The sequence below is a fragment of the Tachypleus tridentatus genome, chromosome 8 (assembly GCF_004210375.1).
Source record: "Tachypleus tridentatus isolate NWPU-2018 chromosome 8, ASM421037v1, whole genome shotgun sequence".
Taxonomy (NCBI): domain Eukaryota; kingdom Metazoa; phylum Arthropoda; class Merostomata; order Xiphosura; family Limulidae; genus Tachypleus; species Tachypleus tridentatus.
In genome coordinates, this window is record NC_134832.1 from 141,418,160 (window position 1) to 141,432,730 (window position 14,571).

Consider the following 14,571-nt stretch of genomic DNA (forward strand, 5'->3'; position numbering starts at 1 on the left):
AAACTCAACAGGGCGATCTGAAATTGGCACATCGCTTAAGCCGCAGTCACATGATCTTAACTTCTGAAACCACCTTCGACATTTTCTTTCATTTAGATACTCCGAATTTTTGAACACCTTGAATTTTTCATGTAGTTTCTGCTGCACTATTGCCTTTTTTAAATGCATAAAGCATTATATGCCTAATGTGCTCCTCAGACACATCCATCTTCATAAGGGTTCATTTGATTAATCATCTGAAGAAGTGGAATTGGGTTAGTTTCATTTATTTGTCTGAACATTTTCATAAATGTCCTACTACGTATTTTAGTCATTAAAGCCTGCTACAAAGACAGAAATGATGATGCACTTTCTGTATTAAATTTTGGACATTACTTATGGGATGACCTGATATATAAACCATGGGAAGACCACAACACTTCTGTACATTCACTAGAAACTATTGTGGTTGCATCATGGTGCTGAGATGTGTAACTGTTGGTTTAAACCTCATCAGGGCTCTAGCTCAGTGTGATAATGGAACTTGAGGAGTGCAGTTTGTTTGAGGTATAGTTGCTATGGGCTTCTTCCTCTCTAACAATCAACTCAAAATTACCATCCATACCCAGATATGATGGAAACTACCTTAATTAGAGTAATAATACTCCTCACAACTAGTTGGTGCCCCATGTCTTTCTGGGAAGTTTTTCAGAGAACTTGTATAGTATTATGTGTTTGCTATTTGCTGAAGTCATTTTTAGGTAAGTTTTTGTGTAAAAGTCTTGTGTCAAAGTGGTGAGATATTTGATTGTGCTTCAAAGCCTAATTGTGCCAGTAGATAATTTCATTCACCCCTGGAACAAACTAGTAGTTGTTATATTAGAATCCCATACAGATCACACAACACGATCTGAGACTCACCAGACACTATTCCATCTATGTGACCCTCAATTGTTTATTTTCTTACGCTAAGATTGATCCTTGGGAGTAATGCTGAGATGCCATTGTTGATACACCAGATGTTGTCTGATCTTCCTGAATCTGTAGTTGCAGAATAGGGAACATTAGAAACCTTTGCAACATCTGTGAAAATCTCATTCTCAGGACAGTACTTTTAGACCCAACCTCTCTCTCATAAGCCTTTTATCCTCAGCAGCAAAATCTTTTGGTTGTGAGTACTTATATTTACAGAAAATCTCACTGGAATAACTCAAGAGTTCAAGCAGGATGATAATACACATTAGCAAAATCATGAAATTCCATAGTAAAATCCTATGGTCATGGCGTCCATTTCTCTCCTTTCTATTTACTCTGATATTATCAGGTTAAACCATTTTCTTAGGTAGGTTCTCTTTATTATGAGAGTCCCCTGATAGTACAGCGGTATGTCTATGGATTTACAATGATAAAATCAGGGGTTCGATTCCCCTCGGTGGGCTTAGCAGATAGCCCGATGTGGCTTTGCTATAAGAAAATGCCTAAACACATACATTTATTATGTGTGTGTGTGTGTGTTTTCTTTTAGCAAAGCTACGTCGTGTTATCTGCTGAGCTCCCTGAGGGGATTCGAACCTCTGATTTTAGTGTTGTAAATCCGTAGACTTACCACTGTACTAGTGGGGTGCACATTTATTATGAGAAAGTTGGAAAGATAAGTTACGAGTTTAAGCAAATAGATGGCACAAGTGAAAATATATTTATTAATAATTGTTGTTGCCCTTTGTAATTAAGCACGAAATTACACAGTGGGCTATCTGCTCTGCCCACCATGGATATTGTAATCCAGATTCTAGTACTGCAAGACTGCAGACATACAGCTGTGCCACTGGGGGACTTTTATTATTAGCAAAGACAACACTGTTTGCATAATCCCTAGAAGTGGATTTGGTAATTAACTAAACTGTTATCTTACATGCACTTGGGTTTCTTCTAATAATACTTGTTGACAAAGCCATGGAAAAAAATAAACAAGTATTGTGAACAAGGTTTGTACATTAGCTACTTAAATTAAGTCAATAACTTCACAAACACTGACACACGGTTCTAACATTAAAGGTTTGTAACTCGTTTGTTCAACCACCACCATAGCAATAAAATTATTTCTCAAACAAACTAAATATAACTTCTTATAACTGACTTAACAATCAGACCCCCAACTATATCTGTATAGCAACACAGGAATCACATAATGTTACAAGTAAATTTAGTCTTGCAAACTTCTTCAGAATTAATATCAATAATATGAATATTCAGTAACATCTAAAATGCTCAAAAAACAGCATGAATCAACAACTCCAGCTTTTCAAAAATCAGAAATGTTAGAAAAGCAGTAGGCAATACACTTGGTTTCCATGGATAAACTGGAGAGCATGGTCTTACTTTAAAACAACAACAACAAAAAATCCAGTCGCCTAATATAGTAAATAAGTTTGTTTTTAAATTTCGCGCAAAGCTACTCGAGGGCTATCTTCGCTATACGTCCCTAATTTAGCACTGTAAGACTAGAGAAAAGGCAGCTAGTCATCACCACCCACCACCAACTCTTGGGCTACTCATTTACCAAAGAATAGTGGGATTGACCAATACATTATAACGCTTTACGGCCTAAAGAACCAGCATGTTTGGTGCGACGGGATTCGAACCCGCGATCCTCAGATTACGAGTCGAAAGCCTTAACTGCTAAATTAGGGACGGCTGGCACAAATAGCCCTCGTGTAGCTTTGCGCGAAATTCAAAACAAACCAAACCAATCAGAATAAAAATAAAGAAATAGTATACAAAGTACAGAAAATAACTAAAACAAATCAAAATAAAAAAATATGAAATAACACGCTCACTCATTCAGTTGTAGATGCTTCATAATGTTACTATTAATCACACTATTCATTTGTAAACAGAAAACGAAGAGTTGGCGGTGGGATTGTGATAACTAGCTGCCTTCCCTCTAGTCTTACACTGCTAAATTAGGATCTGCTAGCGCTAATAGCTCTCGAGTGGCTTTGCGCGAAATTCAAAAACAAACTTTTTATTTATTTACATTTTTTATATTATAGATCATTTCTTATATTTTATTTTACTCTGAAATCTTTAGGTTTGCATGTGGCCAGACTGTTCATTCTTTTATATATATATATTAATTTTTGTTACTGGATTATTCCCCTTCCATAATTGGCTGAAGATAGTGAATATGTAGTTAGGTAACTTAGGTTCATTACGAGTTTAAACATTTCAAAGTGGCTTTCCAAAAATTTTAATTTTATTCATCTGTTATACGTTCTTACTGTCATTGATGTCTTTTGTTGAAACGGATTATCCTCAAAGTATTTTGTTATGTTACTACGCCTTTAGTTATACATCTCTTATTTTTTTTACATTTTTTTGTAATTTAGTATATTTTGTCTTTGGATTTAGTTGGATTAAATGTGAAAAATTTATATATATATCGTTATTAGTTTCGATGTGAACAGATATGCGTGGACAAGAAGTGGCCCTCTTGAAAATGATGCTAATTTGTTATATATTTTATCAGACAACGGAAAAATATACAAAACTATATATTTTTAAAACGCACTCGACGAGATCTGTTCAAATATGATCTCAAGACCTTAGTTCAACAATGGCTTTCGGAAGTATCTGAATTTTTTATGATTTTAGTTACATAATCACATAAAAAGTGCTATGCACCTGCTGTAGTTTCTTAGATCTTTTTATTCCAATTAGCCTATTAAATAGTCAAACAAGTTTCTCTGCAATCGTGGAGTTGTTAAAAGATATCTTAGAAATAAGAAAAATGACGTTATGGAATGACCAAATCTATCATTTGATATCAATCCAACGAAATATTTATGGGCTGAGTTAAACTAATAAAGCCAAAGACAGAAGGTGAACTTTTTTAAGTAGTCTAAGAAGGATGGTAGTTAATTACTCAGGAATATTTGCACAAACTCACTGAAAGCATGCCACGTCGATGTGAATTAGTGTTGAAATATAAGGAAATGCTGACTTAGGTTGAGTAATAATTCGTGAGCGTTTTTAAATAATTTCATTCAAGCATTACATGCAAGACTATACAATACTTCAATGCATGAACACATTACACCCAAAACATTTATTATGATACTTTATTTCATGTAATACCTAGGTATATAGTATGCATTGTTTTAAATGAAATTGCAAGATATTAAATGCGAAAAGCAGATGGTGTCGAAAATGCTCGATTTTGTCCACTTGACATTCCATTTAATGAGCTGAAAATGAAAGCAAAAATTTAAGACATATGAAAATCAAACACACCATCTATTAGAGCAAAAAATTATCTACCAAATGACATGAAATATTTTGCGAAAGCGTTTCATTTATGAATATATTTTTTTAACTTGAAAAAACGCTCACGAATTATTCCTTAACCCAATATTAACATGTGAAAATGGATTGTGTTATTTTGAGTTTCATTTTTACGTCCGGATCACCACAAAAGGACCCGGCATTGCCAAGCGTGTTAAGGCGTGCGACTCGTAATCTGAGACTCGCGGGTTCACATCCCCATCGCGCCAAACATTCTCGCCCTTTCAGCCGTGGGGACGGTATAATGTGACGGTCAATCCCATTATTCGTTGGTAAAAGAGTAGCCCAAGAGCTGGCGGTGGGTGGTGATGACTATCTGCCTTCCCTCTAGTCTTACACTGCTAAATTAAGGACGGCTAGCACAGATAGCCCTTGAGTAGCTTTGTGCGAAATTCAAAACAAACAAACAAACAAATCATTTTTACGTTCGATTATCGCAGAGAAACTTGTTTGATCATTTAGTAGGCTAATTGGAATAAGGAGATCCAATAAACTACAGCAGGCATACAACACATTTTATGAGAAAATGTAACTAAAATAATTAAAAGTTCAGGTATTTATGAAAGCCAGTGTTAATATTAGGATTTGAGATTGTATTTGAACAGATTTCGTCGAGGACGTTCTAAAAATATAGTTTTTACGTATTTATTCGTTATCTAATAAAAATATAACAAATTAACAACATTTTCAAGGTAACATTTTTGTTACCCCTTGTATGTTATAAAGGTTTAAGGTTAATGAAATAATATTTAGTTACGTTACTGTTTTATCTTATTCTTTCAAAGTGTCTCTTAGTTACTACATAACGTAATATAATTACTTTCTCCTAGCGATCAATAACCCTCTTGTGACCACAGATATCGTCAAAGATACCGCCTCTGTGATTCGTCATCCAGTAAATCAGATACCATTACGCCATAGTATCAGTTTTGGTATTGAGTTATCGAAAGTTTTTGGTAGAAGAACACCGGTAGTTTTAACAATTGGTTTATATTTGCCAGTTCGTATTAACTAACTTGGTTAGAAATATCTGTAGTTTAACTTTACCGTATTATATTTATTATTTATTGTATATAAAAAAACGATAAAAGATGATGCACGGTGGACAGAGTTTACAGGACAGGTTGGTTGCTGCTCGGTATGCTCTCGCTGGTCAAGGGTTAGCAAGAATTGTGTGCAAAGCAGCAACGGAAGAACCTATCGCTCCAAAGAAAAAACATTTGGATTGTAAGTGTGTATTTCAAGAAATTGGCAGAGAGTTTTGTATTGTTGTAATTATCGAATTATGATAGAAGTTAAACAGTAATATTACTAATATACTATGTCAGTATAATTATGAACGTATAAAAGTACAATGCATAAAATTATTTTTATGTTTTTAAATTTAATGGTTTCTGTTGTTGGTGGGCTCATTTGGATTATTACGAATACTTGGTAAAAATACAAATGCCAAGTTCAGTCGATTTAATGTTGATGAACGCTCAGGTTATACAAATTAGTTTTAATAATGTTCATCTGTGTGCCTGAGGTCACAAGAAATACTAACAAGTAATGCTAATAGTATTAGCAGTAGGAATAGTAGTTCTATTTTCATATATTTTGTGACTTGACTTTTATTATACATAAGGCACATTGTTGTATCTCTAGTACTTAGTTGAAGCACAAATTTAATATGTACAGAGCTGAATTAATTTACCAGTTGTTTAACAGTAATCCCTAATGGATAAACTAACAAATTTTCTAATTCAAGAAATGGCAGTTAGAGTACTTGCCTTATAGTGTGTGAGTAGCAGGATTGAAACCTGTTATAGAATGTGATCACTCTTTTTAGCTGTAGGGATGTTATAAAGTGATAATATTCACTTGTAAAGAGAGGTCCCAAAGAGTTAATAGTGGATGATGTTGACTAACTTCCTTTCTTCTAGTATATCACATTGAAATTAGTGACAATGAATAGACATAGCCCTTGAATAGCTTCAACAAACAAACTAGTAAATCATCCACTCAACAGTCTTACAAAGTCAATCAGTCATTAACTAAGGTAACTCAGTTTTTATCTATCACAAATCATTTTCTTAGTTGTCATGGCTTAAGTCATAACCATTAACATTAAACTTTATCTGGACAAACAATAATATAATTGTCCAAATTAAGAATATAATCTACAGTACTGGACTGTGAATTTCTTTGAATGATTCTGTTACGCATCAAACTTCCACAATTAACAGTAAAGTAGCTTGACTGATAGCATTAATATTCATAAATATAGACATTGTTATCAGTAATTAAGTGTGTGAAACAAAGTGCAGATAAACTTATGATTAACAAAACTGTTTTTCATCAGATTTTATTAATGTTTTTTTTATGAGTTATTGTACAAACAGGATGACAACTTGCCTTTTATTTTCAGTTGCTGCCCTATTACTGGAGGTGTTCTTTATCCGAACAAAGGTTGAGTGAATTAACTTGTGGCCTCCTTCCTAGTAATGTTCTGAATGTAGCCTTGACAGTAATCTTTGGTTCAGTTGGTTGATTTAACATCTGGTAAATCCTTTTTTGAAGCTAACTAGTTAGCTCTTTTTCCATCAAGGTGCTTCCAAAAACAGTCATTGTGAATGATCTTTGACTTAGACCATCTGTCATTGTGCATTTTTTTCTGCTTGCATTGCTTGTTTATATTATAATGGGTTTCTAACTTTGTTGTTCCTGGAAGTTCAACCTTGAGTGTTGTAAGTGTCATGTAGTACAAGTAGATTTGACACGAGTTTAACTTGCATGTGTTTCTGTACAAAGTCAATTATCAATATGTACTCTTCCTTAATGTCTGTTATCCGTGCATTATGTTATCTTATGAATTTGCTGATCTTCCCTTGTGGTGTTCACATCAGTTCATTTTCTTGCTTTATCTCTGAAGACAGTTTATCAGCTTTCATTATAAGGTAAGGTTGAAGAATGACAGCTGTAGAACTAGAGTCAATGAAAATGTTGTAAGGCTTCTCATTTATCAATTTATTAGCTCCTGGCTTGATTTAAATAGTGTACTGCTTATTTCAGTAGAAGTATTTTTGTGATACAATCTCTTTGGCTTACTACCAGAGCTTAATTCAATATAGTTTTGGATATAACGTCTACATTTGTAGCAGATCTGCTGTTATGTGCTCTGTAGGAGCAATTTTTTTTTTTTCTGGCTTCTGTCTGTAGTTCCTGAAAGCATGTCCAATTAAATTGTTGCTGAAAAACCTGCTATCATGAAAGCTACTTCTATTCAGAATAAACAGTTGTCCAGTTAATCCTCTGGGTTCTTCTAGAGTTTCATTTGAGAAAGTTCATATTTCCTAATTATTGAATCTGATGATATTATAATTCCTTTATGGTGCTTTTAATAATTTATCTGCAATGTCTTAAAATTGATTCAAGTTTCTTTGTCAACTAGACAGCTTAAAGTTATAGATATACTTTACTTTGGCTTAAGTGTGTCTTCATCCACTGTTTTGTTTTAATTGATCATGTATCAACAAACCCATCTTTTCATATAGTGTAGCTGTATAAGATAATTGGACATATCTTTTCACATCTTCTGCAAGTTCAGTTACGGTCTTTTTTTTTTTTCTTCTTTATTTTGCTTCTTAAGTTTGTTTTTAAACCTTTCTGCTGATGTAATGATTAGCAGTGGTTACAGCTTTAATTTTGAAGGTTATTTAATGTAATTTAATCTGGTACTTTTATATATGCTGGAAGATAAAGAAGGTGCTGTTTATAGTTCCAGCCATTTATTTTGGAAATTATTTCAAACTGTACTTGATATTCCTTCCCTTGTTACTTTCCATGTGATCATGTATGTTGGTTTCTCAAGAGGATATGTTGAACTTGCCTACAAATTGATAATGAAACAGTGTAACTGAAGTAGTCCAGGAAGGTCCTGCTATCCCAGATGGTATGACAGTAATGGCAACTAGTGTAGATTAGATAGGTTCTCTTATTCCATGTTGCACAGTTAATATTTTTATGTTGAAAGTGATGACTGAATGGAAATAAAGGTATAGCTGGCTTATCCAATTCATTTTCTAGATTTTTTTCCTGGCATTTATGATTTTTGTACTTCATTGATGTGTCATTTTATATTTCTTGCAACCTCTTTGCTCTTATTGTTATAACCCCTCCATTCTTCATTGATGTCTTTGTTGATGTTAGTGCTATAACCCTTCTGATCATCTGTGGCTTTTTTTTTTTCCATTTTTCTCTACATTTTCTTTGGCTTTTTTAATCAAATTAGTTTTTATTGGCAATTCATCTGTAAATCTTATGCCCTGTTCTTGTACTTCATATCTTCTGGATTTTTCTTTTTAATATTCTTTTAATTCTAAGTTTTGTTTCATCTTGACCTTTTTTAAATTATTTTTTCTCCTGATCAACCTTTTACTGTTTTATTACTTCCATCAAGGTTTTTTGTATCTTTTTGAACACTTGGTGTCATTCTGAAGTTGGGTCTTGATTTGACTTTATTTTTATCTGAATAATCCATCTTCTGACATCATTTTTGCAATGGCTTCTATTACTGGATGGATTCTATCGGATTACTTAGTAAAAATAACAATGTTTCATTAACTAACTGATAACATAATTTTATTTAATAAACTTAAGATTTTGCAGATTATATCTATTAATCTTTATTTGTAATTCTAAATTCACTGTAGATGCTGATATAATAGTTTTACCTACTTTATAATGTCTCATACTTTCTTGTTTTTTAGGGTACTTTGTTGAACCACAAATTCATTATTCATAAAACTGAACTGACAAACTGCTTGACAGAATGAACAAACTGACTAATATGTACTAACTTATTCAATTGTTCAGTGTAACAGGTACGTGAAATCAGTTAGTCATTGACTAATGTAACTCACTATGTGAGTTTATAAATTGAAAACATACTCTACAACATTACTATTGTAACAAATTAGTAAAAAACATTATACTTAACTTTAGAAAAATACAATTATAAATTACTTAAAAATCTAAAGTTATTTTATTAGAAGCATATTAATATTATTAATTAAAGTATATACTTATTGAACCTAGTATTAACAGTGTTAATACTACTTAATACTGATATTGACATAATAGAAGTACATCTTAACTTTTTTATAGTAAGCGTTTATCTTAAGTTCTGAGTTAACACCTCTGAGAGGTACGTAGTTATGTTCTGACAGTAAAAGTTGATGAATTTAAAATAAACGTGTAACTATGGTGAACCTTCTTTCTTACTATTTTTGGTTAGTCAACAATCATATAGATTTCAAAATTTTCCTTGAACAGTTAGATAAGTAGTCATAGTTTAAAGACTATTAATTAGCTTGAATTTCACCATTAGTTTAGTTGAACTGTACTGAAAAAGCATGGTCTGCACACTATGTGGAAAGACATGCATTTTGATAAGTAGATTTATCTTACATAAGCTGTTTGAATAGAATAAAATATACAAATAGAATAACTGATACAAAGTAAATAAATAACTTAACTGAGTTGATTGACATCTTAATGATAAAACATTTTTTGATAGTGTAATATGTATTAAAGTGTAATATGTTAAACCGTCTTATAAAATTACTTCAAAATCAGTTTTATTGGAAAATTATTTTGATTGAAGTGCTGGTATAAATCTAGGTTTTCAGAGGTTTTATTAATATTAATGAAGTTTATGGTGAAAAAAATTCCAGACCAGTTTGTATGTAATGTTCATCCAGTTTATTTGCATTGTGGATACTTATGACTTGTTTCATAATTTTGTTTTATCTCAAATGATTAGCAATAAAAATGGCACTTAATTTATTTTTAAAATTTAACATTTTGAACAGATGTTTAAATGCATTATTTTATTTATCCATCACTGTTGTTGCTGGTCTGCAGATAATAAAATTGGTCAGTGAAGATTTGATGAACACATATTATGAAACTTCTACCCACTGCATCTTTGGGTTTTATTGTTGTGGGTTCTCTTAACCAATATCCAATTTTTGGCATAATTATGTTTTGGCAATCATAATTTTGCCATTATTGTATGTTATTTAAATATACTACTGATTATTCATTCAATCAATCAGGTTGTAATATCATGCCAGTTAATGTAACTGACCAATTAGAGTACACTTTGTAAAAAAGAATATTGATTAGTCAGGAACCATGAACTGCATTTTCCATAAACTGGAAAAGTAATAATTTTTTGATTGCTGTAAACATTAAAGGTATAACTAGGAAATGATGGGAAAAGTAATATTTGGTTAATCAAAACAACAAAATTTATAACATTTGCTGTCTGTAAAATGAGAAACGAACTTAGAAATGAATGCAGACTTGCTATACTTTTTCATAAAAAATTACTATTTTGATGTTTATTTGCTTTAGTTCTGAATTATATATTTGCTTCGGGTGAGTCATCTACTAGGTTTGTGAATTTTTACCCCATAATCTGTGGCTATAAATTAAAAATGAACAGGGTGTACACTGAAGTGGTTTTGGAAGACTTATTTTTAGTTTATCTCTTGCTCATTAAGGCCCCAGCAGAATTTGGAAAGTGAAGTCCCTAGAAGTTTGTGGGTCTTTTAACATATTGGAAGGGGAAAAGATTATACAGAGAGATAGGTTTGTTATGTTTAAGAACAAGATTGTGTCCAAGTGCGAGTACTAAATATAATCTGAAACGTTTAAGTAGTTACTAGAAGTTAAATATGTTGTTAACAGGATGTTTGTTCATAAAGCTTTATTTTTTAAGCTCAGCCAGATTGTCTTTAATTGTTTTATGGTGAAAGAAGACATTTTGATGCCTAATCTAACATCTGCACTTATCTTTTAAGTCTGGACATTCTCTATGTACTTGTAGCTTTTTTTTTTCTATGCTCTTTCCAGCAACTTAATATATTTCCTCTTGTAACAAGATCAAATTTGAATACAACTGACATTTGGTAAAGTAGTAATATCAACAGTTTTATTAACGAAAGTACCTGGAATTAAAAAAAGCTTTGGTTATAATTACATGTACTATGCAATGCTTTGAACTGATAACTTTGTTTTAGACTTTCTGAGTTCAGCATGTAGAGAGCACCCTTATTTCACTGTACTGCTGTACATGCAAGAACTGTTGAATTTACTCTCAAACTAAGTGAAACTATCCTCAGCTTTAGAGCTTGATATTTTAATACAGGCATGAACAATACCAAAACATTAGCTATGATACTGCATGAGTGTATTTCATTAAAATACTTGGCATTTTGCATGTTAAAAATAGACATGATATAATGAATAGGTCACCTGTAAAAAGAAGTTAGACACACATGCACACGTGTGAACTTATATAAAAGGAGGAAACCCTGTAAAGGTATAAAAGTTGACAAGTTAATGAAAATAATTAGGGGAAGCTAGGATTTTTATATATATATATATATATTTTTAGCCACTGATGAGCAGCTGATAGAACAGTGTCCTATAATTGCTTAGTTGTGTGTTCAGTAATAAGATTAGTGGTCAGATTTGGCCGAAAGTGTTGTGTACACAGTCATGGGAGTGTTACTCCACTTTTATATCTTGGCTTGAGTCACTACTGTGCCTTAAATTGGTAGACTAAATTGTTATAACTTTACATATGTACACATATGTAAACATCAATGGCAATCTAGCTAGTGAATTGCAAATGTTTTTCATTTATACTATATAGTGTGGTCATAGTTTGTAGTATGCTATAGAAAATTAGAGATATATATCTTGGCTTGAGTCACTACTGTGCCTTAAATTGGTAGACTAAATTGTGATAACTTTACTTATGTACACATATGTAAACATCAATGGCAATCTAGCTAGTGAATTGCAAATGTTTTTCATTTATACTATATAGTGTGGTCATAGTTTGTAGTATGCTATAGAAAATTAGAGAGCATCAGGAAAACATTAGACTTTTGAAGGAATGAAATGATTCTTTTTGAACATGGACACTTTAGCAAATGGCTAGTAAAGCTCGTGAACCATGGTTATGGGGTACTGTCTGCAAGCTTATGCTCAACATGATTGCATGACTAGTGTTTGTAATAACTGTCATTCAGAGCAGAGAATGTGTGCTGTTTTGAGCTTGTGTTTAGACATGAGTATTTAAAGTTGCATGCAGTATTTCATCTGTGGTTATTATGCAACATTAAACCTTCTGTTGTATATGGTCAGTTTTCTTGCATTGCACTTTAAATATGAATGGATTAAAAGTGAATACTAAAACTGAAAAAAAAAAAAAACAAGAGCTATAAAGAACTTGATACATCTGGCTTTTCAAAGCTGTCAGACTGTGTTGCTACCAAGTTATAATTATTTGTCTGTTGCATTACTTGAACAGTGAATACAAAGTTTATAATAATCTCTGAGAACAAAAAATTTTTCAAAAAACACAAACAAGCTGAGCTAATAAAGAACTTGATACATAATAATAATCTGTGCTTTGCAAAGCTGTCAGATGGAGTGTTCCGTTTTGAAGTTTAAGATTAATTTCGTTGAACAACTTAGGTGATTACGTGTTGAAATGTATTTGTAATATATTGTCTTGTAGTTGTCCTGTTGCATTACTTAAAACATGCCTGTAATATCCAGTACAGGGTGGCCCATATCCATATGTGTGCTGTATCCAGTATATCTCATTCATTCTTGCTGCATAATATTATGTGATGCCATGTTCTGTGAGACATTTTCCTCAACATAGCAGGGGTTATTGTTCCAAATGCTGCAGTAACAGCTGCCTTCAACTCATCATTAGTATTATAATGTTGTTTAGATGCAACATATGAATGGGTAGAGACTTACGGGCCACCCTGTATGTGCAATATATGGTTATCAGTTAATAAAAACATGTTAATGAATCAAAAGAAAAGAAAAAAATAATTAGATAATTGAATATAAATTTTGTATTGATAGAAGAATTTGTAGCATACTACTAAAGTGTTTAATAAATCTTTGCATATTGTAAACAAGTTTCTAAGATTCTGAATTATATAAATTGTTTGGGAAGTATTAAGACTAAATAGATGAAACTGTTGAATTTAGGTCAGTATTCTCTTATGATGCAGTTAAATATCTTAAGTACCAGTACTATGACTAAGACTGTGTATTGAATGCACTTGGACTCAAGTATTCATACAAATTTAATTTTTAAATTTAAATGTAGAAAATACAAGAAAATAAATGTTGTGATGGTGGAATGTGAGTGCTTGTATGTATTTCAATAAGGCTTAATCAGCATGCATTAGTTACTAACATGTAACTTCAAATGTACTTAAAAAAATATTATAGATGAAGTAAAAAGTGCTATTGTGATGATAACAAAAAACAAAGTGTTCAAACTTGAACTAGAAATTATATCATAAAATGTAGCCTTCCTAACATTTCTTTGCTTTACAGTTTACAATAAATTCTATATGTACAAGTGCACGTATATATATATATTATGTCTACAGTGGTAAAATGATACAAGTGTAATGTGTATTGACTCTCATTTATCAAGTCAATGACACCTCCTCAGTAATCTGGTCTATGAAATACTACTACACAAATGCGTTTTGTATGTACATGTATACCCTACAAGAATATTTGTTGGTATTATGTATATTGTGGGAAGTTTTTGAGTTATACTGTTGTTAGTATTATCAAATTTCATGGTCTCTTTTGGTTGTTATATAAACTAGAAACAGTTGTTCTTAAAACCAAGGAACTTGCTTTCTGTATGTGTATGTGCATCTTTAAATATTTCAGATGTCATGCTGCTTAAAGATTGGCAAAAGTAAATACATGTATAGGAACAAGAGTGTATGTGTATATTTCTTTATTAATGTGCAGGTGAAAGAACATTTTATTGGATTGCATGCACAAAGTTTGATGTGACTTTTTAAAAGAATTCTGAAGGTTCATCATGTACATGTAATACTTGACATGTGGTATTAGAAAAAAAACCAGTGTTTAGCAGATACATTTCCATTACGCTTACACGTGATGTGTAACAAACACTAGGAGGGGGTGTTTCTTGTAATATATAGAATGTGTTCTGTAAGTATGTGATGCATACACGCATGAATATTTGAACTCAAATAGTCAAGTTCTCTTATTTTGCATTTGAAATATACAAGTGTAACAGTACATCTGAGAAACCAATACATATATTTTATGAGGACTAGGAAAGTGACAGTAAATGGGAACTATGTTTGTAATGTTTTCAGAAATATGTGC

At 32.0% G+C, this 14,571-nt stretch overlaps 1 protein-coding gene across 8 annotated transcripts in view; it reads left to right on the forward strand.

Moving 5' to 3' along the window:
* The first annotated feature begins 5,184 nt into the window (after nucleotides 1-5,184).
* The window catches only part of LOC143223627 (phosphatidylinositol-binding clathrin assembly protein LAP-like), a 101,947-nt gene continuing 92,560 nt past the window's right edge, over nucleotides 5,185-14,571 (forward strand). For 2 of the 8 annotated variants that reach the window (XM_076451807.1, XM_076451810.1), the window contains exon 1: nucleotides 5,191-5,550. In XM_076451807.1, the coding sequence (XP_076307922.1) occupies nucleotides 5,415-5,550 (136 nt within the window). In that variant the 5' untranslated portion in view covers nucleotides 5,191-5,414. Of the gene's footprint in view, nucleotides 5,551-14,571 lie in introns of all 8 variants that reach the window. The other 6 variants (XM_076451814.1, XM_076451812.1, XM_076451809.1 and 3 more) reach the window with 6 other exon arrangements.